This window comes from Sciurus vulgaris (genome assembly GCF_902686455.1).
Source record: "Sciurus vulgaris genome assembly, chromosome: 14".
In the NCBI taxonomy this organism is placed as follows: Eukaryota; Metazoa; Chordata; class Mammalia; order Rodentia; family Sciuridae; genus Sciurus; species Sciurus vulgaris.
This window is the reverse complement of record NC_136475.1, coordinates 86760376-86786120: the sequence shown is the minus strand read 5'-3', so window position 1 is coordinate 86786120 and position 25745 is coordinate 86760376. Positions and strand designations below refer to the sequence as shown.

The 25745-nt window shown below is 43.1% G+C and overlaps 1 protein-coding gene across 1 annotated transcript in view; it reads right to left on the bottom strand.

Annotated features, from left to right (window-relative positions):
* Positions 1-2133: 2133 nt before the first annotated feature.
* The window catches only part of CYRIA (CYFIP related Rac1 interactor A), a 56881-nt gene continuing 33269 nt past the window's right edge, over positions 2134-25745 (bottom strand). The window contains exons 3-11 of the mRNA XM_079111145.1: positions 17468-17589; positions 15932-16037; positions 13198-13334; positions 12664-12741; positions 12370-12486; positions 12204-12283; positions 10702-10828; positions 6671-6741; positions 2134-4487 (exon numbers count right to left, since the gene is read on the bottom strand). Coding sequence (XP_078967271.1) covers positions 4424-4487; positions 6671-6741; positions 10702-10828; positions 12204-12283; positions 12370-12486; positions 12664-12741; positions 13198-13334; positions 15932-16037; positions 17468-17589 — 902 coding nt within the window. The 3' untranslated portion in view covers positions 2134-4423. The remainder of the gene's footprint in view (positions 4488-6670; positions 6742-10701; positions 10829-12203; positions 12284-12369; positions 12487-12663; positions 12742-13197; positions 13335-15931; positions 16038-17467; positions 17590-25745) is intronic.

Genomic DNA, 25745 nt, shown 5'->3' with positions numbered 1-25745 from the left:
CATATAACACAAACCCTTCAAATAGCAAACACCAACCATTCTCTCTGCACACTGGTAAGTCCAAATTTTGTGTGAATACAGATGGTAAATATTCACCAAGTTTCTTTCACAGTTGAGCCCCTCGTCTCCATCCTGTAGAGTGAACCCTGAGTTCCAACCAACTTTCAAACTGTTGTGAAAGATCCTCTGAATCCCACACCCTCAACTCTTCACTGTATTGGTCTTCAGTCTCACATATACCTTACTACTTTTCATATTTCTTGGCACTCAACACTCATTTAATTAGGGTCTCTCTCTCTCTCTCTCTCTCTCTCTCTCTCTCTCTCTCTCTCTGTCTCCACCCTTTCACTCTTACTTTAAAGGCCCTGATCCTTCTTGCTCCTTTCAGTTTTTGTCCATTTACAATCTGTCCATTTGTTAATTTACAGAAGGCTTCCTATTCTCATTCATTTCCCTTTGTACCCCAAATCATGCTAAGTGCCTTTGAATTTTGCACAGGGCACCATGGCAAGTCTCTCTTGGAGGTCTCTGACCTACTGAACACCAACATAATTAGGTATCAGGTGATCAGCTTCAGAAGTGCAGGGATTAAAGGTGACGCCCTGGGAGTGCTTCCATGCCAAAGAGCTATAAGAATTGTTTTAGTGCATTATCTGAAAAGTGTACTTGGGTGGAATACATATCTTTGCTGATGTTGCCAAATACATCAAGGGCTACTGCCTTCAAAAGAAAGAGAGAAAGGAGTGTTTATTAGAGTTTCTTGGACAAGGAGGTTTCATGCATCTCTAGATATCAGTCTTGTCTTTTTTAAAACGAAGCATCCTTACTGAAATTAATGAAACAGATGAAACCATGAGTAGCACGATTTGGGAATTGCCTTTTGTATTTGAAGAAACTGAGGTGCAGAGAGGTGAAGGGCAGCTGGTGTGATTTCCTCAGAGCAGGGTCAGCAAAGATCTATGCAGGCCAGTCATCATGAGCTTATCACACACTTAACCTTGAACATCACATAACATAAAGGTGTATTTTTAAATATATTAATGTACCAAACTTTAATTTTCACTTCACACTCAAAACTTCTGTACAAAAAGAGGCAAAGCAGGCAAAAAAAAAAAAAAATTACAATGACTTCAGCAAACAACATCCGACAACCTTGAAACAGCTTTGGGTATGCAATGACCTTTACAGAGGTGGTGAGAAAATTGGTGGTCCAAAGCTTTATGCTCCTGAAATAAAATTCCAACGTCAACTATACACATCTAGGAAAACCTGCAGCTATCTAGCATACAAGAACGAATGAGAAGTCTCCGAACTCTAGTGCACAACTGGATGCCAAGATTTGTGGTCCTTATTTTTCTTTCGAGAAAGAACGAGATTATTTTTCCTTAAATGTGATGTATCAAAAACCTAGGTTTATCATTAATGTCTTGATAGAATGGTGATGACTAAGAGCAAATATTGATGAAATTAACTAATAATTTAGAGATAATATCCCTGGGTTTCTTGGGTCAGTACAATTCAAAACATCTATTTCCACTTTTTTTTTTTTTTTAATTTAATGTTCATTCCTTGTGGTGCTTGGAAGATTTCTGAGAATAGAGTTAAAATGCCAGAAGAATGTATATGAGAAACATAATTTTTACCTTGTTGTTTGCCTCAAAATAAATATCTGAGTCATGGAAAACACTGTTTATTTGAAAACTATGAGACATCAAATATGAAAGATAGTTAACATTGACACTGTCACTAGCATTTTCCCCATTTTCCCCATCCCACCCATGAGTCTTGGACACATGCATGCGGCACAAACAAACTGATTGTTCAAGGGCTCCTGATGCCTGGAGGACAGTCTCTTAAGACAATTTGTCTCCCACGGCAGCTCTGGAGTGGACCCAAGACCCATCCCCAGGTAGTGATCACAGACATTTAGCCTGTCCTCCTGATGATCAGAGGCAACGATTCAGACCCTGGACTTCCCAGAATCCATGTGCTGAGTCTCAACTGTGAGACAAGGTGGCCCCGCTAAACTGAAGCAGGCCAGCAGCCCATACATATGTTTGGTCCCATTTGATAGAAAGTCTAATTTAAAATTATAAATGTGCTCAACTATTTATATATATATATATATATATATATATATATATATATATATACTATTTGACAGATAATCCCTAACACTTTTTTTTTTTTTCATTTAGCTGGCTGAGAGGCAGTTGTGGTGTGCACACATGGCTTGGGTTCGAGTCCCTGGGTCAGTGCCTCAAGAACCCAGTGGCAATTGGCAAGTCCTTTCTTCTCTTCAAACTTTAATCTGCTCATCTGAGAAAAGAATGAAATGCCCAGTGAAGATAAGCACTGTGCACTCTGTATTCCTAGGCTTGACAGGGGCTGCCCAAGCAAAGCCCTGGCTGCCACGCAGGACATCGCTGAGGCTGAATATTTAAGGACTTTACTCATTCTGCATCACCACATTCTCTGGCTTCCTCCAGGGTTTTAGAATTCCTAGGTTTGAAACGCTCTTGAAGTCCATCTAGTATTTTTCTGTGTTGATGAGAGAAGCTCCATCCAAGCAGCCAGGCTTATTCAGCTTGAAAAACTAAGAAAAAGGGCCTTGTCTTCATTGGTTGACTGACATTGACATATAAACCAGGGACTCTTTCCTGCCATTTGACTGCATTTCTTTGTTAAGACAAAACAAAACAGGCATTTACCCCCTCTTCTTGGACAACATAAATGTATGTATGTACCAAATATACAAGGGAATGTCAGCTGGGCACTAAAGTCCAGAAAGCAAAGGTATCTCATTCCTTGGAATGTTGCAAATGATGCCAAACCTTGATGTACCAGGACCCAATACCCAGGATCATCATTCACTTACTATCTAGGCAACTCTGCTTCTAGCAGAAACAGGCAAGAAGTAATATAGGCCAGACTGAGTATTTCTCTGCAATGGTCCAGTCCCATCCCATAGTATAAACTCAGGCCACATGGTGAAAAAGGAAGACTATGGACTCAGGAGGGAAGCATCTTGGATCCAGCCCCACCTGGGAGCCATCCTGGATGACCACAGAAGCTGGGCCTTATGTTCCCACTGGAGGTCAGGATAGGTTTCCAAGATTTCATTCTAACTAAGCTCTGCTCTGCAGACGGAATGACTACAGGCCTTGTAATGTTGACAGTCATTAAGACAGTGGGGCAATGCTTACTGGCATAGACCCAGAACAAGAATGGCAGAGCCAGTCATTTTATCAGCTCCTAATCTTACAGGATTCTTGGAGATTGTCTGCTTTAATTGCCATGTTATAGATGAGGAAGCTGAGATGTAGAAAGCTAAGAAAATTTCCTAAGATCATGTTGTGTTTCATTAGTAGGCCAAGGACTAAATCCAGGAACTTAGACCAGAGCTTTCCCAATGCAACAATCTAGCAACGTGAGCAGGAAGGAGTTGTCTCTTAAATACCAGGTAACCAGAAATGTACATTTTCTTCCTCTAAATTCCCCCAGGTTTCTGGTAACTAAAGACATGTCCTAGACTTCTGTTCCCACATGAATGGTCCACATGGGTAGAAGACAGGGCTCCCCTGACAGGAGGAACTGTGTCCCCAGACCTAAATCAGCAAATTCACCTTTGACCTCAAAGTCGAACCCTCACTTTCCTGTCCCAGGAGGCAGAGGGACGATGTGGACTGATGTCACCTCTCACGAATATTCTAAAGACAACCACCTTCCTCAATCCAGCTGCAAGAACCCATTTCTGTACCCCCATGCTCCCTCACTATCCAGCGAAAATCCAGGTGATTTTTCCTCTCACAAAAGTAAAAGGGAATGTTAGAGGGACCCAAATCCAGACAGAAAGGGAATATGCTGATTAATAAAACATGTGCGAACAGCAGAGTTGCATGTGTGCTTTGCAGGCTGAGAGGGGGCGTGCTGAATTCAGAACACTTGGGTTTGATTCTCCACATGCATTTCTTTCTTTTTGTGAATTTCTCTCTCCCTCCGTCAGGATAACAGTTCTATTTCTTGTAGCTGAGCAGACACAGGAAATCAAATGCTTTGTGTTTCTATAAGCTATACTTCCCAGAGAGATAACACGTCTAGAGTTATAACACTACCACAAACTATTAGGAATTTCTGATTGTTATAGGTGTCATTAAAGGACTCTGGTAGCAAAGATCAAAATCTCCAAATTCGGCCTTTGGAGAAGGGGGTTTCGTTTCAGACGTCAAAGGTAAGGCTCTTAAGTCAATTTATGCTCTGCTGGGTTGAGTCAGTCAGGATACAAATTAAGGTCCATATATTTCAGTGACAGGAAGGAAACGGTTATGTAAATACACAAGTATTAACATCAATCTGTATTAAATTATGTAAACATATACATCTTCTGAGGTCAACACACAGATCCTCTTCTTTGAGCAGAGCTCTACTGAAGCATTGCTCGAATCTGTTTGGAAGTGGACTCATCATTCAAGTGCTTTGTAGTGAACCTGAGTGGAGACAGAAAGGTGGAGGTCAGTGGGCATTGCTCGAATCTGTTTGGAAGTGGACTCATCATTCAAGTGCTTTGTAGTGAACCTGAGTGGAGACAGAAAGGTGGAGGTCAGTGGGCAAGCAGTGGTCCGAGAAGGCTTCCCCATGACACCCCATCCTTCCCTTGAGAAGCACCCAGAGATCAATCAAACACGTGGGCTCACATCTTCAGACAAGGAGCACATTTCTGTGCTCTTTGTATTCTCAGGCAGGTTTGGTATCTGATTCTTCCTTCCAAAGGGGTTTTGTAGGATGGTTATTAAACTACGTAGATCTTCTGCCTAATCAAGTAATTACACAAGGAAATGCAGTCCACCTCATTTTTTGAGGCGTAGATTTTACCTGACTGAATGCAGCATCTTGACTACTGAGTTATCCCTATTTTCTTTTTTTTAATTAATTTTATTGGTGCATTATAATTATAAAAAATAGTGGAATTCATTGTGACATATTCTTACACATCCCTGTTGTCACAAATTTCAAAATATGGATTTCCCAAAACTGAAAATGTTGATGGTTGGTCCTCATTTCCGCCACCAGGGGGCACTGATGCAGATGAATGAACCAAAAAAAAAAAAAAAAAAAAAAAAGAATAAATAAATGGTGTAATCTGCAGTCTCCTGGTAACCCCCATGTAGAAGTTGTCTGTGCAAAGGAAGGTAACAAATTAACAGAACAAAACCTCAACTGTGACCTAGGTACCCCACAGAAGTCTCTATTTAGTCACAATAACTTTTTAGGTGAGGTAATGGCCTTAATTTTACAGATGAGAAAACTGAGATCTCAAAGCTGATGATTTTGATTTGTGAACAGTTTCTACTTTTGACTTGAACTTGGGTCTGGCTGCCCCAGCAGCCTTTGAGCCTTTCACCTCATCCTGTGTCTACAGGAGACAAAGTTCCAACACTCAGATAGGACTCCCAGCCCAGCACTGCACCCTGCTCTTGAGAAAGTTTGCTTGATTGAATGGAACTGGGAAGCTCAGGAAATCCAAAAGTTAAAGTCTTCTTATTGTATATAGAAAGCCGGCTTGGTGTGAAGTGGGAAAAGTCCTGGAGAACTCATGGAATTGCGAGGGCTTTCATAGTAATACGTGTGTTTTGAAGGATGATGTGCTCTGACTGAGCAAGTCAGAAAAATAGCACCAACATCAGTATCATTTCAAGTGTGTCTCAGTTTGTTCATTTATTAAATGAGGATAATAGGTCAGTCTTGTGTCTCTGAGTTGGGATGACTAAATGGGACAATGTGATGGCACTGGACACAGATGGAAGAGTCCTGGTTCCTTCCACTCAGGCTTCTGAACACTTGCTGTATGTACGTGAGTGGAACGAGGGGAATTAAAGAATAAGGCAGCAGGGCGCACGAGCCTTCCTGACTGCAAGCCGGGACTGGGATGATCTGCACCGTGGCAGAAGTCAATGAACTCCTGTAGAGGTGTCACTGCTAAAAAACGAGACTCCCCTCCCCGAAGCCTATTAAACAGACGCATCCTTGGGACGAGAGGAGGAGCTGGGGCATTACTCGTTAGCAGGGAGCAGCTGGAATGAGCTTCAGCTGGACAAATACTTAGCGGTGTTCTCTGTTCTGCAGCTGCACATGTCAACCACCTGGGGAGCTTTAGAACAAGCAAGCAAACAAACACAAACAAACAAAAGGGATGCCTGAGCCTCTGGCCCAGAGGTCTGAGTCACGCGGTCTGGCTCAGAGGGGGAGCGTCTGTGTTTTCAGACACAACCCACAGTGGACTCATGTGCAGCCAGGTGGGGCAACCACCGGGGAGGAGGGAAGGAACACCCAGAGCCTCTCCTTCTGAGCCCCACTAACCACAAAGTGACCAGCCAAGAGTCGGGCCCCTGACCTGTGGGGTCACCTAGACCTGGGCTTAGAGACCAGCTTGTCCACATGCTGTTTGACATTGGGCAAGTTATTTGACTCCTTTAAATCTCCACTTTTCCCCATCTGAAAAAAGGGCATGATAAAAGGTGCTGCCCAAAAGGTCACTGGGAAGATTAAATGTGTTAAAAATATGCAAGGAGATAAGCTCAGTGCTCTGGCCCTGCATCCCCAAAAGCGTCCACATCTGCAACAGATCTGGAGGGGTGGCTGCCCGTGTCAGTCCTCCCTGGGGCTGGCTCACCTGAGGGCGTTCAGCAGCCCCTCCACACTGTCTGGGGCCTGTTCCTTCAACACCTTTATGCAGCCCTTCATCTAGGAGAAAGCACAGTGTATTGTTAAAGTCCCAGTAACTCTGTCCATCCAACACCTATGCCCCATGATACCTGCCAATCATCGTCTCATAGAAATCAAACACAGAAATGATTAACAGGCTTCCCAACCCCTAGTGCTGGTGGGTTGCTCCTGGGCTTCCAGAGAGTTCTGTAGGATTGCAGTCATTATCAACTTTTACACTCTACTGCAGTTGTAAATTTTACTTACTTTTGGAGACAAATACTCAAGACTTAGATTTTTTTTTTTTTTTTTTTTGTCTTATATTCCTTAGCTAAGTGCAGGGATATAAGTTCTCAGTTGAGATTTACTAATTGATTTTACACACCTGACTTTATATCTCCTTCTGCCAGGATGCTTTCCCCTAATTGTTTGGTAAAATCTTAACATTTTTTGGGGGGGTGGGTCTTCAGTTGAAGTTCACCAACCCTGGGAAGCTTCTTCTGACCTCACCAGGTAGCAAGAAGCACCACCCATGCATTCCCAATCACTGAACCTTGGGGAATTTAGTGACCAATTTAAATTGTCTCCTTCTCTAGACAAGGAACTCCTGGAGCTGCTAGTCCATGTCTTCATCACATTTGAGAAGACAGTAAAGGCCAATTGTTAGGATTATCAACCTATGAAGGTGGACACTTGGATTTCCACCATTCTTGCTTGTTTAGTATTTGCATGAACTTAGGCAAGTTTCTTCATTTTTTTTGTGCCCTTGAAATAAGTTCTTTATAATTTGAGCAGTTCATGAAAACTAAATTTATATAGGTCACATTAAATTATGCACATCCTGTAGCTTTTTCTTTATTTGGCATAGCAAAAACAATCATTCATTTTAAACTCATAGGTTTATGCCCTAGATGTACTGGATTGGGTTCTACTCAAGGTCTTTTTTTTATGAAAGGTTACTTGTAAACATTTTCTATAGGCATACTGCTGGCATGCCAAAAGTATTATCATAAAGGACTGACAGACCCTATAAATGGCTGGAGGCAGTCAGGGCACAGCACTGAGAAACATTTGGGGGTTACATAGAGGCTCATCAAGAAAGAATGCCGTGGTTAATTAGAAATGTGTGCTGGGGGTACAGGACTGGCTATAAGCATCCTGGGTACGTGCCACTCCGGGTCTGTGATGAAGACACTTGGTCCCTGTGTGAAAGCTCATGGGAAGACAGAGAGGTAGTTCATTATCACGGTGTGACGAGTGTTCCTGTAACACCTCCCAAGGGGCGGATGTAGAACAGGTGGAAGTGACGGAAACTCTTGAGGAGTTTCTAGGTCTGTTTCAGGACGATGAGAGCCGTGGGGTGAAGAAGATGCTGTTGGAGCCGCAGCTGGAGACAGGTGCAGGTGGGTTAGCGGTACGGTGGGAACCTGGGGACTTTTACTTGCAGAAAATATCATTGGCAGGGGTTAAACATACTAGGAATTTGGTTAACATGGAAAAGGACCAGAAAGCAGGAACAAGAGCCTTTGAGACCGGGGAGGTGGGAACAGCAGCCGGCTCGGAGAACAGAGGGAGATGGATAGCAGGATCAGCCGACTGGGCAGATCTGAGGGTGCAGAAGGTGGAAGAAGACCATTCCAGGGATGGCGTAGGTTAATGGCCGCACTGGGGTGGGGTGAGGTGTGGGCAAGGAATGAGGAAGCCCGTGGCAGGAACTCAGAAGGGGGAGCAGCCTGTTAGGAAATGAGAATCTTTGGTTTTGGACTGGCCATGTTTCAGATGTCCATGGGAAGTAGGGTCTGGAATTATGGGTGAAACCTGGCCAAGGGACAGGTATTAGGGAGTGATTTCTTATGGGTTAATATCATAAGATCCTAAGGAAATCATTTGAAAACACCCTTTCACCCCCGATCACCTTCCCTGGCACCTGATTAGCATCTACTCTCTAAACAGTTCATCCCCTTGGGGAAAATCCTACACCTTCTTCAAAGACCACCTCAAATGTCACCCTCTTCTTTGCCCCTACACAGAACGGGTTTCTCCTCCCTGGGCTTCTGAAACTCTCTGCACTTCTATTTTGCAAGCCAGGGCATGCCCTTCATGTGTGTACACATAGTACCTCTCCCAGGGCCTCACACTTGATTCTTTGGCTGATGCTGATGCACTAGGACTTACAAACCCAGTGCCTATAACTGCTGACTTAGAAGCAGATTGTTATGTAGAATAAGGACCTTTTATGTCATTAAAGAAAATGACCCATCTCAAATATGTGCTGTGCTTACTAAACCTGAAACTTTCTTAGAGGCACAAGCAAAGTTCAATATGAACAAGGCTTTCTTAGCCTGCACGAACAGATAGACTTTACCAAGACTAATTGTAAAGATTAACATTACACACAGTTACAACCTCAACAGAAGGACTCAGTAAAAGTCAGGTAAAGCCAAGCCTTTCAAAGACTAAGGATACAAGGCATAATTGTACCCAGCATATTTGTAACTGTTGACTCTCTGACAAGTTAACAAATGGCTATGGTAAATGAGAATGTCTTATAAGTACCAGGTAATAAACTCAGTCCACAGTCAAATGATATTTATAGAGTTATTCACAGAGTTATTTATACTCAATATGTAATATGAAAATGTTAAAGCCTTACAAAGAACATATTTATTGGTATGAAAAATGCCCATAATATACTGTTATGCAGATGGAATATGGTTTTAAATTGCATGCCTATCAAAGTCCTAATTTGCTAAGTATACCCACAAATAGAAAAAAAAAAAAAAAGAAAAAAAGAAGGGGACATGTGTATGCCGACATCTTAACAGTGGTCTTCTGTCTATGGTGTGATTGTTACAGAAACGTTAGATTTTCTATATTTTGGTTACCTATACTTTAAATTTCTTGTAATAAATATTTATTTTCTTAGCAAATAGATATAATTATAATAAGAGTCATGAAAGTTTTACGAAGAACCACGCCTAGGAACCCAGAATCACAAGTGAGTAATATAAGTTACATATGTCGTTGATGACTTTCCTTGTGTTCTTCAGACTCGTGGCCTCTCTGGGCTGCAGGCTTTCTCTTGACAGTGCCAGTGCATTGAAGAGGCCATTTTGTGCAGATGGGTGGACACTGTGCACCACCCATGTCAGAGTAAGTTATGGCCAACAGGACGTGCTCTGCACTTTAAGCACCTGCACACCCCTTTAAATCAAGTGTTTTCTGATGATCATTCGTTCAGGCAGTAAAAAGCCTGTGGAGCATCTATTTGAGAGCCACATGCTATGTGTCAGATACAGCGCAAGACAATGAAGCAGGTATTAGATATATAGCTCATGAGTCCTGTCCTTGCCCCAAGACTTGGAGTCTGTGGGAGGCTCAGGAAATACAAATTGGTGGGTGCTTTGAGGACCCCTGGAGAAGGCAGATTCTACCCATGCAGGGCACAGGAAATGTGTCCCTGGATGAGGTGAGAGTTGAAGAGTAGCTGAAAGAAATCCATTCAGCAGAGAGGAAAAGAAGGGTCCTCTTGGCAAGGAAAATGGATGATGCATATTCAAATAACCGGAAAAGGTAGGAAATTTGGGAGGGGCAGCAGGTAGGGAGGAAACTGGGTCATTTGGCTTTTGACCATGGGATCTTGCAATCCAGTATCTCCCAATTCGTTCATATTAGTGTGCATGCAACCGAAAGAAAACTGTATTGGTGGGCACATTGGGTCAGTGAAGGGGCAGAATGCAGCCAAGGTCATCTGTGTCCTGGGTGTGCTTTTAGCCAAGGGACTGATCAGCATCTCAGCATTCTTGCTCCACTTTTGAGAATGTCCTAAGCCTATGATTAAGAGTGGCCTCTTGCTCTGAGGAGAGCCACCAAGAGGGCCTGAAACTTGGAGAGACCACTCTCAGTGGGGGATGGAGGCCAGAAGAAGAGAAGCTGAGCCTGCCTGGAACAACACCCGTGGACCCTTATTGGAAAAGGACAGTGCACAGTGATTCTTACATCGATCTTGGATGTCTTGCAGAAGGCTCCCACCGGGTGGACGTGGTCGTAGAGGATGATGACCCCCACCATCACCCTCATGCAGAACATCAGTGTTTCTTCGCTCGTGAACCTACTCCTGTACTCCCTGCAAGAGAGAAGATACAGCAGTGTGTCACTTCCTCGACAGAGCATGAGCAGATTGGGCTACACAATCGGCCACTCTTCTAACCCTCTCTGGAGAACAATCCCAGGCCTGCATCGAGTGGGTTAGTACACTCCAGAAGAGACCCCAGTGATGACTCTCTTTGAATCTATCCAACCGGCAATTCAGTACAAAAATAAGGTAAATTAGAGGGCAGTAAATTCTCTTCTCTTCTGCCCGCCAGCAGCCAGCTCATCACCTCATCCATCCATCTTGAATATTTTATAGCAGGTCCCTCTGGCTGTCCAAGATTATAGAGAGTAATGGCTTCATTACAGGGCAAGAGAATCAGGCTCATTTCTACAGAGCAGCTCTTGGGTCCCCAGTCAGAGTAACTTCCTTTGTTAAGACACAGACTGCAGATTGAATAGGATTGGCAAAGATACCATAAAGAAATTATGTATCATTTATTGAGCTGAGAGACTCTGTGGAGTTTGAATTTTGTTCACTTATTTGAATAGGGTCCCTGGTGAGTGAAATAATTCGGGCCAATTCTAGAGACTTCTTAGCATCTGTTTCATTATGAGTTGGTCCCACTATGAGAATTATTACTACTTCTGTCTTGGAATAAATCTCAACTTTGATATAAGTGAAATATATGAAATTAATGTCCTCTTACATTTGAACAGACATCAAATTTGATAAAGCACCCTTGACACATTTGGCCCTCCCAAACACTCTGCACAGTACAAGGTATTATGGTCTTTGTTAGATGAGGAACCCAAGGAAGGCCAAGGGAGGTCAGGTCACGCACTCATAGGCACAGCATGGAGTACAGACATAAGTGTACCCCAGAATTTTGAGTACAGATTTTCCCAAGACTCTGTTGCTTCATCCTCAATAACCTCAACCATTTTTAAAGCCTATTAACTAGTTAAGATACAAAGAAACTGGATGGAGAGAGGAGAGAGACAGATGCAGAAAGAAAGAGAGAGAGGGAGAGAGAGAATGAGTTCTGTTACCACTGTTATGACAACCTTACTTCTACTTGCTTCTCACTTTTTCTCTGCAATGTTTATGATGCCATCCATCTAAGCCACACCTCCATTTATTTGGTCCTTACATATCTCCTATAGCATCTTTGAGTGCTGGTTCTACCTTCTAGCAAGCTATGCAATTTTTGGGAAGTCAATCAAGCAATTTGGGCCTCAGTTTCTTCATCTACAAAATGTACACGATTACTATACCACTGAGTTCTCTATGATAATCGAAGCAGATAATACACACATAAATTGTAACATCTGACTCATTAGCATCATCTTGACAGGCTCCAGCCTTGCAAACTCTCAACCATGAAATGACCTCTGATTTCACTTACGGAGTTTCCAGCATGACTTTGCAAACACTTGTCATAGTGCTGAGGCAGTCTGTGGTGTTCTCTATTGGCAGGGTTTTGTTCTAATGGAAGACACAAATGTATGTTAGCTCTGTATTGTTTTGCACAATTAAGTAAAATACCCACGTTGTTGCTGAACTTCACTTACTTCAGAGACAAAGTGCATTGTGGCATTGCTGAGGGTTTTCAGCATGGGTGTGGCTTCTGCATAGAAGAGGGACATTCGATTGGCCATCTCGTTATTAACTTCATTCTCAATGTCTAGCTGAAGAAAATAAGAAGAGAAGACAAAATCATAAAGCTAAAGTCAACATTCTCCATCACTCTCTTCTGGAAACTGAATTAGAGGCAAGGACTCCTTTTTTCTCTTTGTCCTCCCTGATCCAGAAAGCCAAAGACCCTGGGAGCAGGTGGCCAAGGCCAGGGAAGCCCAAGGACTCACATGCATGTTGTTGATGCGGTTGCGACTTATTGTCCTTCTGTAGTAGCTAAAGTCATTCTGAATGGCTGGGTTTCTCATCTGAAATTCAGAAGAGAGGAAAGATGGTCATCTCTAGCATCAGGAAGGGATGAGTATCAGGAGTCCAGACACTAGATTTTATATATATCCCAGGAATTCTCTTTTGTTATTTAAGAGTCAGAACTTCTGGTTAAAATAAGGACCAGGAACTTCATTATTCTAAAATATGCCCTGTTTGTACTATGGGCTAGATTTCAGGGAAAGTATATTTGTTCCCAATAAGGAACAGACACTCGAAAAGGTTTTCTCTTATTTCATTTGGCAGATTTTGAATTTCTATATATAAAGCATCATCTTAAATTACTTTTACCACATGGAATGGAAATACTCACCACAGCACATGTCTCTGGAGAAGGAGCTATGTCTCACCCCCACCCTGCCCCCACCAGCAGAAGAGCTGTGCGTGGCAGGTACTCAGTATGAGCCTGTGTCCCTTTCACACACATTTGTCCTAACCTTCAGCTCATCAAATCGAAGGGTAAAATGTAAAATTTCTGCAAACTCCTTTGCCAGGGCCTGTTCCCGTTCCAGGTGCTGGGTTGGCGTGTAGGGCGGACAAGTCAGCGATTCCAATAAACTCTGAAGAGCTTTTTCTGAAAGTCAAAGGGATAAATATAAATATTTTTGGTGGACCAAAGATATACCTCAAAAAAGCACAATTGTCAGCCGCAGCTGACAGTCTCAGAGACAGCCTGCAAGGGTGCTCCCTCTCCATGTGTGCCCCGCGTCAGTGTGAGACGAGATGCCTGCGGAGGAGAGAGAGGAGTCTCCCAGGGCTCAGGCTACCTGCACTCAGAGACCCCACAGCCACACAGGTTTGTAAGTGTCTCTCTAAACTCAGCTCACATAGTTCATATCCCATTTCCTGACACTGTTAGGAGACCACAGATAGGCATTTTGGGGTCATGCTCATGAGAACCATTTGTGACACCTGATGAGATGTGACAGCAGCTTTGAACACACGGGTTAGATTTATGTGCTCCACAGAGAAAGAATCCTAGTCCTGTTCTACCTTTCCTCTGCATCTATATTCTAGCCTATTCCCAAGAATGTTTTTCTACAACCTTATCACCATTTTGACCTCTATTGTTTTTACAACAACCCCATTCCTCTCACTTGCCTGTTTCTAAATATTCTCCATAGTTTTTACACACACACACACACACACGTTATTTAACCAACCCGTTGTAGCAGGGATTGAAAAACTATGGTTCACAGGCTAAATCTAGTCCAATGTTGTTTTTGTAAAAAAGCTTTTATTATAAGATAGATATGGTCATACTTTCCTGAGTTAACGTAAGACTACGTTAGTGCTATAAATGCAGAGTTTAACCTGGGCATGGTGGTGCACACCTGTAATCCCAGTGACAGAGGCCAAGGCAGGACGATCACAAGTCCAAAGTCAGCCTTAGCAATTTAGTAAGGCCCTAAGCAACTTAGCAAGACACTGCCTCCAAAATGAAAAATAGAAAAGGGCTGGAATGTGGCTCAGTGGTTATGTGCTCCTGGGTTCAATTGCGGTACCAAAACAAAAAACAAAACAAAAAAAAAGTCAGAGTTTAAGTAGTTGAAAAAAACCAAAAGACTCAAATGCTTACTACCTGGCATTTTACAAAACAGTTTGATAACATTGTCTCTACATAGTCCTTACATGTTTTTTATAGCATCTTACAAGGAATACCTCTATCCTTTCTTAAATATTCCCAACTGTGGGAATACACTGTTGGGGGCAGCAGCCAGGAATGCCATACTGTGGTCTAACTGATGGACTTTTTCCTTTTGCTGAGCAGAAACTGGGCTCCTTGGGATTTCAGTTCATCGATTCTGAATATATGCTTTAAGTAAACAAAGAGAACCTGATCGCTCTTTTAACTGAGAGTCTATGGCAATCTTCTTTCCTTGGCCTCAGTTTCTAGGCCTCTCCGCATCATGGCCATTATTTCCCCATATTTCAATCTCTTAATTTCTACTTGAAAAGTGACATTTGTTTTATGGCAAAAGTAAAGTAGAACAAACTTATTGCCTTTTTCATTGTAGATATACTATTTTAACTAATGAAACCTCCTATAGCTTTTTTTCTCATGTTTGATCTCTCATTCATTTATGTCTTCTTTGATGTCATCTAACACATTTCACATGTTCTAACATGGGCTTTATTGATCTTTTATAGACTAAATTATCTAGTTAATTTTGTCTTATACATTTTGTGGACACTTTGATAAATGGTATCTTTTCAAAATTTAAGGTGCATTTTAAATTCTTTGTCTTTGTGCAAAAATACAACCGATTTCTATGTATTCTTATATCTGGCAACCATGAGGCCTTCCATTTTCCAGAAAGCTCTCATTTTTTAGAAAATTTTTTACAGACTGAATTTTGATTCATTGTACACAAATGAGGCACATCATTTCCTTTCTATGGTTATGCATGATGTAGATTCACACCATTCGTGTAATCATACATGTACATAGGGTCATGATGTCTGTCTCATTCCACCATTTTTCATACCTGACCCCCTTTCACTTCCCTCTATATAATCTAAAGTTCCTCCATTCTTCTCTCACCCTCCACCTCCACCCCCATTATATATCATCATATAGCTTTATTGTTGGGGACCATGATGATTCCACACTGTTGGTCACCCTGAGCCTTCTATCAAACAGACTTGGCCTTACTCTTGCTTCTGCAGAGCCAGGTACCCATGCAGGTGTGTGTGTGTGTGTGTGTGTGTGTGTGTGTTGTTTGTTTGCTTGCTTTTAATGCTAAAGGAAAGGACTACATGTGTGTTTCCTTGTATTTTACTATATTACATTTTTCACATGAGTGTAGGCAACCAAATTCTTTTTGGGTTAGCAGAGAACCTGTATCTTCCAACTTCACTGCTATTTAGAAATGAGATTATCCAACAGGAAACTATGAAAAGTTGGATCCAGATGATCATAGACAATGGAAAGCCCACCCTTAATGTGCCCGTAGAGACACAGACACTCTCCAGGTGCCAATGTACAGGGGAAGAAACTCTGGGGTACATTAAAACATATGGCCAGAGTTGTTGTTCATGAATGACCTCATAAAGCCCAGTGGATGGTTGTAAGACATTTTACAACATGACAAGCTGTCCCTGTTACCTTTTCAAGTGGCAAAACAGAACTTCACATGTGGGAAATGAAAATGATAAACACACACTCACCTAGGCGTATGGAAAACTCATAAAATCTCTTTAGTCTCACAACCAGAGGACACACTGCATTCCAGGCTTTTTCTTGAAGCTGAATGTCATTGGGGTTTTGAATTGCCTACATACAAAAAGACACGGTAGAAAAGTTTGTTTTAAAAAAAGAAGTTAATAAGCACCACATCAAAATGCCATAAGATGGAAAAATATTTTAATTAAAAAATGGAATCCTTGCTGTACTTTGTGAATGTGTACCCTTAAGCTGACAATGATTCATTGGACTGTCCCCCAAGATGCTCATTTTGAGTGAAAATTTTAGTACTTGAACATAAAGCAAATGTTCCACAGGTAGATCTTGCTTCATTCCTTTTTGCTGTTGTTATTTTGAAATTTCTTTTTTAAAAAAGTACATCTGAATTAGAAGAAACTCAGCCCTCTCCATTATCGTTGATTCTTCTACAGTAGAGTTAGCATTTACTATGAAGTGCACATTCTTAGATATTTCCCTTCTCTAAAATATGTACTGACTTCCTGCCAGACTGTAACACTACCTGTATCACCTAAAACCCCTTAATAGAAAAACTCCATCTTAACAGACTGTTGCTTTTGGAGCAATGCTGTCTTGTCTGGCTTTCACCTAGAGGATTATGAAGACTGCGTATTCTTTGCAGAGGAATGGTGGCAGTGGCAACAGTATGTGTGTATATGTACGTGTGTGTGTGCCTACACGTGTTTGCAAGCACGTGTTGACATTTCCACAAAGCTAATGTGGTGGCATACACCTGTTGTCCCAGCTTCTCTGAAGGCTGAGGTTGGAGGATCACTTGAACCCAGGAGTCTGCGGTCAACCTGGGCAACATAGCGAGACCCCACCTCAAACAAAACAAAGGCCAAAGGTCCTAAGGTTTTCAAGTAAAAGGAGTGCATCGTTCTTTGTCTTAGAAGCATTATGAAGTCTGAACACTTGCACCACTTTTTTCTTTTTTACCTCTATTGTTGGTTTTCTTCTTATTAAAAATAATAACAGTAACTCCTAAGATGACAGATCTATAGTCCACTTGAGCACAGTGTTTTGTGGCTGCCGTGTGTGACATTGATGAACTGCCAAAATCATCACAAAATGTTGAAAAGCACTTGTTGTCACAGACCGCACAACTCCCAACGCAACTGCTCTTCATAACTTCCTATGTAAGTTTCCCTTGATGATGTAGTGCACCAGCATGATTGCTGAAGTGTGAGTTCTGCAACACCAACTGGAGGGTCAGGAAGAGAACGGCTAAGACTGCACACAACCCACAGCACTGTGTGCAGCTATGAACGTCCTGGAATCAAAGGGGCCATTCATACATCAGGACACATAGCACTCCTTGTTCCTCTGGTATTCTAGGAAATGTTAGGGCGATTGCTTCATCTGTGTGTGTGCATGTGTGTGTGTGCATGCGAGTGTGTGCATGCGTGGGCGTGCATGAGTGTGTGTGTATGCATGTGTGCTGCACAGGGTTCTCCCTCCCCTCCCAGGGTGTCATCAGTTCTACGTCATCATTGGCATACATCTCGGATCTCCGGCCCTGCGCCTTTGTAAGCTTGTAGGTCTGCAAGGATGCTCTCGGAATCCTGGAGAACAGCGCTGATCTGGTTCCATATTTCCCTCTCTCCTTCTGTGGGCTGGGCATCTAAGCAGCAAGAGACACAGAAGGCTAGAGGTTACAAACAGCTGTGAAAGAGGGTTGGGGATCAGCTCCCTGCTGGACACTTCTGTCTCACTTCGGCGGGTGTGATGGTTATTCTTACCACAGTAAGCTGCTGGAAGACACAACTAACATCATCTTGGCCCAGACCAAGTTCAAAACATCCAACCATCCTCCTGCGCATGTTAAACCTAGCATGCTGAATTGCTATGGGTATTCATTTGTCTATTTATATGTGTAGAATACATTTTTTGCTACACGCATTGGGCAGTAGAAGTGGAAACACTGTCTTTTAGGGTTAATGTTTCCTATTGTCTTTTTATTATTTTTGGAATTAAAAACTGTTTTTAATTGTGGTAGGATGACGTAGGATTTACCCCTTGACCATAACTAAGTGTAGAGCTCAGTGGTATCTGTAACATTCTGCAGCGATCACCACCTTCCAAAGCCAAGACTGTCATCTCGTCAAACTGAAACACTACCTTGGGTCTGCTTTTGACAGGAGCGGCTACTGGATATTTATTTTATGATTAAAAATCTATGACTATGAGTAGAGAAGGAAAAAACAGTTTCCTTCTTATTTTCATAGAAATATAAGTTTAATAAATTGGATAATTAACCCTTTAGGGTCATATCAGCAGCATAACATTCCAGAACAGGCTGACGTGGAGAAAGCACAGAGAATTCCCATTGAACATGAGTAAGAATTTTGGCAAAGATGCACAGGGTTTCATTTTAAACACACCTGATCCCTTTATCTTTGTCTTGACTGTGACTGTTACCCACAAGAACGTGACACCTTCGAGCTTATCTACAGGAAGGAAGGCCACGTTCCAACAGCCACCAAGCACTCCCCAGCTCCTCTCTGACTTCCTACTTGATTGTGTCCCCAGAGCCCACAGGGTTCTTCTCCTAGGAGCACTCTGTTCCGGTTGGTGGGTGGGGGCTGAGAGGTGGGCGGCACGGGTTTTATTTCCCTCACAGATGCTATAAAGCAGGTTAGCTGACAGGGCTGGTGAGGAAGTTAGCATTTCCATGGAAAGCAGGGAGCACTAAGGTAGAGAGGAGAGACCTCATTCCTTAAACTCCCTAAGACGCTGATGTGACTAGTGGAAGGTTGAGGCTAGAGCTATACCTGGCTGACCAGACCCAACCCCTGTTTTCACTAATCCTTCTGGGAGTAAAAAGGGCTGATCCCACAAATGGGTACATTACCAGTTGCTAGTGTTGCTCTGGGGGTGTAAAGGGTGGAACCCACTAGGCCCATGAGCACTGGGCTCAGAGGACTGAGCATCAGCAGGGCTGAGCGAGGGTGGAGTTCCTGTCACCATCTGCCACACCCATAGGCTCCTCAGGGAGTGACTCCGGAGAGCTTTAGACCATCTTACTCACCAGATCCTGCCTAAGACCTAAGAAATTGATAAACCCTCCTGGGAAATGAAGGGTGACAATCATCAGTGCATGGAAATTCTCTTAAAACTAAACAGAACACATCACAGACTTTCACAGGGTATCCAGACACTTTGTAAACCATGTGTTCTAGGAATGGGAGGATTTCTACTGGAGAATAATGAGGTACTAAAGTTCATGTCAGCGTTCAGAGAAGGAAGAGACGCGTGTGGCTGGGGAGAATGGAAAGACCAATGTGGGGGACGGGCCGAGGCAGAGGCTACAGGTGGACCTACACCATGCGACAGGTGCTGTGTGGAAAGAGGATGTGGCTGGATTAACACAGCTGGGCCAAGAAGAGGAAAGAGACTGGCCAGGATAGAAGACAGAGGCTGCCCAGGGCACAGAGGGGAAAACATGTATCACCTCTTTATCTCTGTATCCTTCCTTCATTTTCCACAAACACAGGGTAACTTTTTTTCTAGAATGATGTTACCCATAATACGAATCACTTTATATTTTATCTTTTTCCAATTTCTCAAAGCTATGTGGATGTCTATAGAACAGAAAACAAAAAAATCCATAAGCTAAGAAGACTATAGCTAGAGAATTCCAGGATTCCAGGGAAATGCCAGCAGCTTCCAAGTGGGAAAAGTGTTCGAAAGAAAACAGAAGGAAAAAAGAGCAGAGTCTAGAGGACAAACAAAACCAAACACCCACTGATTCAATTCTTCTTCCCTGTGATGAGTGTATCAAAAAATCGTAAGCTACCACAAATTAGAACAAATTAAAAAAAATTTTTTTAAATCATAAGCTAAATGAATTTCCTAAGGAGATATCTATTTGGAGAAGAGGAAAAACAAGGATCTGTAACCAAGATTCCAAGAGTGAGTCTACTGAGTATAAGCAAAAACAGTCTCTGAAAGAAGATGCTACTTGGCGGCTAGGAAAGAAGCCTTCTCTGGCCCCATCCTAGCAAGTTCTAGGGAAACGAGGTAAAGCCAAGTGGGCTCAAAGAGCTGAGCTGGCAAAACCAAATAGCATCCCGTTGGTGGTTACTTAAAAAGAGAAAGATTTCACATCAATTTTTTTAAATAGAGAACTTTCTTAAGTGCTTAAAAATAAATTTTCCAGGACTGGGGAGATAGCTCAGCTGGTAGAGTGCTTGCCTCACAAGCACAAGGCCCTAGGTTCAATCCCCAGTACTGCAAATAAATAAATAAGTAAATAAAAAATATAAATAAATAAATTTTCCAATAGGGTGGCCTGAAGTGGTGCTGGGCGGGAGACAGGTCAGCTCCTCCCTCCACACTGATGAAGTGACATTGTTTGATACAAATAGACGGGACTTTGATGTGACCACAGAGAGTTGGGAGGCTGTGGTGAGCACCTTCGATCTGACAGCAACACTGCCCTGGTCCTGTGAAACAGGATGCTCAGCCCCCAGCTCCCTCTCTGTTTCCCTTGGCAGGGTTCCTAGCCTCTCATGAGAAATGTTTCTCGTGTGGTCCTGTTTAGCGGGGCTGGAATGGGGTGGGAGAAACCCAATCCGTCATGCTGCCTTTCATCCGAGTTTAAAAATGTGTTGGCTCATTTTCTTCCATAATTTGTTATTCTTCTTGGATACCTGATTTCTTCCTCCTTCCCTGTCACAGAACTGAAGCCACTTCCACTTCCAGACAATAATTAGACGCTTAGTGCTGTTGGCAGAGTTCTGCCTTCTCCGCCAGAATGCGGGAGATTCTTAGGGGATTCAAAAACCAGACAGCATCAGCTTCCCAAGCGGAGAGAGACAGCTGGGAGAAGCTCACGTGTCTGTCTGTCTTGCTTTTCAAATGGGAAAAGGAGTGCTTGACCCTAGGTGACATTTAACATTGGCCCAAATCCCTATGGAAATCCATGATTCATCCCACTTTCAACCCCAACTAAAGAATCAGATAATCAAAACTAACTAGTGAGAATTTTGTTGACTAGATATAAGAGTTGGTCCTATTTACTGTATTTTGACATCGTATTTCTAGGGTCTAGCACAGTGCCTGGTAGGTCGGATATGTTCAAGAGAAATCTGCTGAAAGAATGATTTCAATGTACTTCTCACATTGTGTTTTGGGATGGTTGTCCTGCTTGGCTTTGAACTCTGAGATCTTTGGAGACAAGATCTGTATTCTTGTCCTCCACAGTCACACAATGTCTCACTTGCTGGAGACACAATCCTCATATGATGAAGCAATGACTCCGCGAGGACACTGGCCAGGTGGCAGAGAAGGGCGGTGCCTCGAGGCCGGGAAGTAAAGAAGCCAAGGAAGGTCCTGTTGCTTCCAGCCCCTCTCCTCTGTCTCTTCTCCTCAAATGGCTTTTATACTCTCACATCTCTTGCTGTTACCATAAAGACACATGCCTTTACCGACAGTTAAACTGGCTATTCGCACTTGGTTAAACACAAATGTTAACTGTCCATCTGCGGCCTCCCTGTCTCCCTGATGTGGTCTGCGCACTACGGGGGTGTTTCTTCTGTCTGGCAGAATGAGAAACTGCACTCAAGTTCACTCTTCCAATCCTAAAACGGCTATCATTTTGCTTTCTGGAGAATTCCTGTGAGAGGCTTTGGAGTCTAAACTTCTGGCATTTCCCATATTCAGATTTAATTGGTGATCACATTTTAAAAATTCATTGTATTTTCAGCTGTCAAGAAGTGACATCTTAAAAAGGACCCTGAAGAATTAGTGGTTGAAAAGGTTACCTATATTTAGTCCACCCACAACCCCTTAAAGCTGAGTGAACAGTACTCTGAACCAGGGGCTCTGCTTTTCTATTTTTAACACTAAGATTGACCTTTCATCAATGAAGGTACTCACATGTGCACACGCACACACACACATACGGACACACACTGATACTCAGGATGGAAAGGGTCCTCCTTTTCAACTGCAGTCAGTGAAATCTTTGATGATGTGTCCTCTAAGAACCACATTCTAAAAACCAGATCATTTGCAATTATTTCATCAAAATTGAGGAGAATAGTGAAACAAAGCTGGCTTACTCCCGCCTCACAATGAAGCTGTTAAAATCCCTGTGATTTACACAGGCAATTTCAGAAACCGATACTTCTGGAGTCCTGAAACGAGTGTCTCCCGGCTGGCCATTATCCAGGCAATGATTTAAGGCCGTTCTGGACTCGCGGTTGTGCAAAGCATGGAAAAGATCCTGGGCACAGTGACCTTGCCTACACACCTACTATCAGGAACACTCCAAATTCCCCGTGCCTGGGTTTCTCACGGAAAAGAAATGCTCTCGCTGATTAAGATAAGGGGTATTAATTTTGCTGGCAGCGGGCGCGTCCAGCCTCCTGTGGCTGGATTTGCTGGTGATGGGGAGTAGCAACCTTGTGGCGTTGGTGTCACCAGGCGAGGTGGAAGGTCTGTGGAGGACGCTGCTGCTTATTCAAGCCCAGTGCTTGGCATTCCACTGTGCTAATGGGGAGGAAGGGGGCCAGGTGCTTTGCCTGTCAGGAAGGTCTTTGGCAAATCTCCCAGTGGGGGAGCAACGGCAGGCCTCAAACTGGAGAAGGGCTGTCAAACCAAAGTGTTCTTATCTTTGTGCATCCGCCAAGGACTCATCCTGTCTTCAGAAGCACCAGGAGCACGCATAGCTTCTCCTAACAGTCCTACTTAGGACCGGATGGAGACTTTGACAGTGGATCAAATTAACCTAAAATAATACGAGGAGAAGACACAATTTATGAGGAAATGCCTCTCGTTTTGATGGAAGCCCTGGCGTTTCATCAACGGGATATATAGCTCTCCCTGTGCCCAGATGACTGCTGGGTAAACAATGAAGAAAGTACAGCAAGCAGCATTTGCCAAAGCCATCAATTAAATCCACAGCCTTCTCCCCCACCCACTTCCTCACTCCCCAGCCCTCCCCCCTTCAGGAGGAACTAAGAATGCAAATAATCTGTTATTAACATTTGAGGATGTAAAAACGCTAATGATTTACAGCAGAATACCAACTGCTTATGGAAACAGCATGAAATTGCAAAGGTCCTTTGGAAAATCAAAGTGGGATGTGGTTGGCATATTTATTTGCACAGGACATTTGTCATCCCACACCGCAGCCCAAAGCCCTTCCCATGGAACCCGCACCCCAGGGACTGAGAAGAGATGGAGGTTCTGGAATGGCTGGCCGTTTCCTTCACAGGACTGGGATCCCTGGGTCGGGCGACATTCCAAGGATGGAGTTTTGACAAGTGTCCTCCTGCCAGCTTGCTACTCACTGAATCCCAGCCCTCTCAGTAGAGCAGTTCACCCCCTGTGCCCAGATCTGCTCTCCGTCAAGGAGAGAGAGGATCACAACAGCCCCATCTCCTCCCTACTTACAGGGTCATAGTGAGAAAGCTTCTGTATGTATTAAAAGTATTAAAAAGCAACAATGCTAGAAACTGCCATAAACAAACTGCTTCCCAGCTGACTTTTGGTTTTTCTTTTGGCAAGTTAGGATACTGGACCAAAAGGCCCCTGAATATCTGGTATTTCCCCTCTCCCCTTCCGAACTTCTCTGATCAACTTCAGCAGATGCAAGGGTATCTGAGGACAGGTGAAGGAAGAGGTCAGTGGTGGCAGGAAGTGGGCCTGAGTGAACAATATCAGGCCAACCTGCCGCGACACCTCCTTTTATAGAACAGGAGACCGCAGGCTCTTTGAGAACACAAAGATGTGGAGATGGCAGAATTTCCTTCTCGATAACCAAGACTGCCGCCGGTGTCCTCAGAGGTCCTGTGATGTTAATACATGTGGGTGTGTCTCATGAGAAAACCATTCTGTGGCCACGGGCTTCTGAAGAACACTTCTTCAGCCCAATTACACATCTGCCACTCTTGCGCACAGCAGCTCCTAGCCGTTCCAGCGAGCAGACGTCTTCACTACCACCTGTACAACTGCCTATCTTATTTCCTCATTAAAGTGGAAAATGTGAAGAAGAGGTCCTGTTCTCCTAAAGCTCCTCTATTCCTCTACCATATCTTATCCCTCCAGGCCTCCCTGTCCACTGAGAATCCACCTTCACTGCTGCTGCTTCTGCCTGAAGAACACAAAGAGTTCTTGGTGTATAGTCGATCACCATCCATCGAAGCCAGCAGTCCTGAGATTGTCTTTCATTTCCAGCCTTATGCTGGGTGCTGGATGAGACACATAAAAATGGAAGCATGTGATACCATCCAAATCCTCACCTCCAGGAGATGTACGCTGGTGAAGAGAGAAACACGCTTGCAGAAGAAAATTAACAACGCTTGATAGCTGGACCTCAGTGACTGATGTCTCCTCTAGAGTGATTACCATCATTGCATTTTAGACGCTGGCTTTGTCTTCCTCCCCAGGTAGACTCCAAGCCCTGCAGCTATTCACACTCAACCAGCAGAGTAGCTGGTACACAGCATAGCCTTCAGGATAACATGAAAAACTGGATCGTAATGACAGTACTCAGGTGATCCATTTCCATTTAAAATGCACAAAGAAAATTATATCCCAATAAAACATCTATACATTGTGTTTTTTTTTTGTACTTTTGTACAGATGTGCAGTTTGTGTGCACACACACACACACACACACACATAATGTTAGTCAGATTTTTGTTGGTTCAGACACCCTTCCAGGGCATGCCCCCCAGTGACCCACCTCCTCTAGCCACAACTACCAGCCTACAGTTACCACCCAGGCAGTCCATTCAAACCAGGAGGGACTGTGTAGGTTACAACTTTCACAATCCAACCATTTCACCTATGAAAATTCTTGCATTAACATAGGAGCTTTGGGGGCACATCTCATATCCAAATCATGACCCATACAATGGAATATTATTCAGTCTTCAAAACAAAGAAAATCTAGCCACAGAATAATAGGAATGGTGTTTTGTTAAGTGAAACAACCCAGTCACAGAAGGTTACACACCGCATAATCTCACTTATGACATGTATCCAAAGAGTCAGTCATAAATGCAGAGTGTTCAATGGTGGTTGCCAGAGACCCGGCAGAGGGGGCAATGGGGAGCAGCTAACCAACAGGTCTCAAGTTTCCTTTGTGCAAGATGAATGAGCTCTAGAAATCCCGCATCCAACAATTTGCCTATAGTTAACAAAACTACTATACATTCAAAATCTGGTAAGAGGATAGATCTCATGGTACGTGTTCTTGACACAATTAAAAATAAAAGAAAAAGTAAGCAAGTCATATGAATTTGCTTCAATCCTATGAATTTGTTTGAGTCTTCCAACTCGTTTTGAAAAAAATCAGGGAAATATCAAAATGTGTTGTATATTAGATATATGAAAGAATGTTAATTTTGTCAAGTATAACCTGAAGCTATGTAATAAAATTTCATATTATTAAGATGTCAAATAACCACAAAGAATATTGCCCCCATATTAACAGAGAACAAGTTAGATAATCTCTAAAATCTTTAAGTCATTTTTAGCCTATAAGACAGCTGAGGTTGCAAAACGCCAGATGAAATATAATCCAAATGGTGGGCACACTGTCCCCTGTCCTAGAGGCCACAGTTACTTTCAGGCTGGGCAGAGAAGGGACAGGAGTGGAAAGCTGCCGTAAACATAGGCAAGAAGAAGAAAATAGCCCAAATATTTTTCTGAAGGATGTGTGTGAGCTGGCCTGAAAGCCGAGCGGCCTGGGAGTCCTGGCCAAGAGGGAAGCTGTGTCTGTTTGCCAGTGGTTTTCCACAGACCTTCACCCAGTGCTAACAA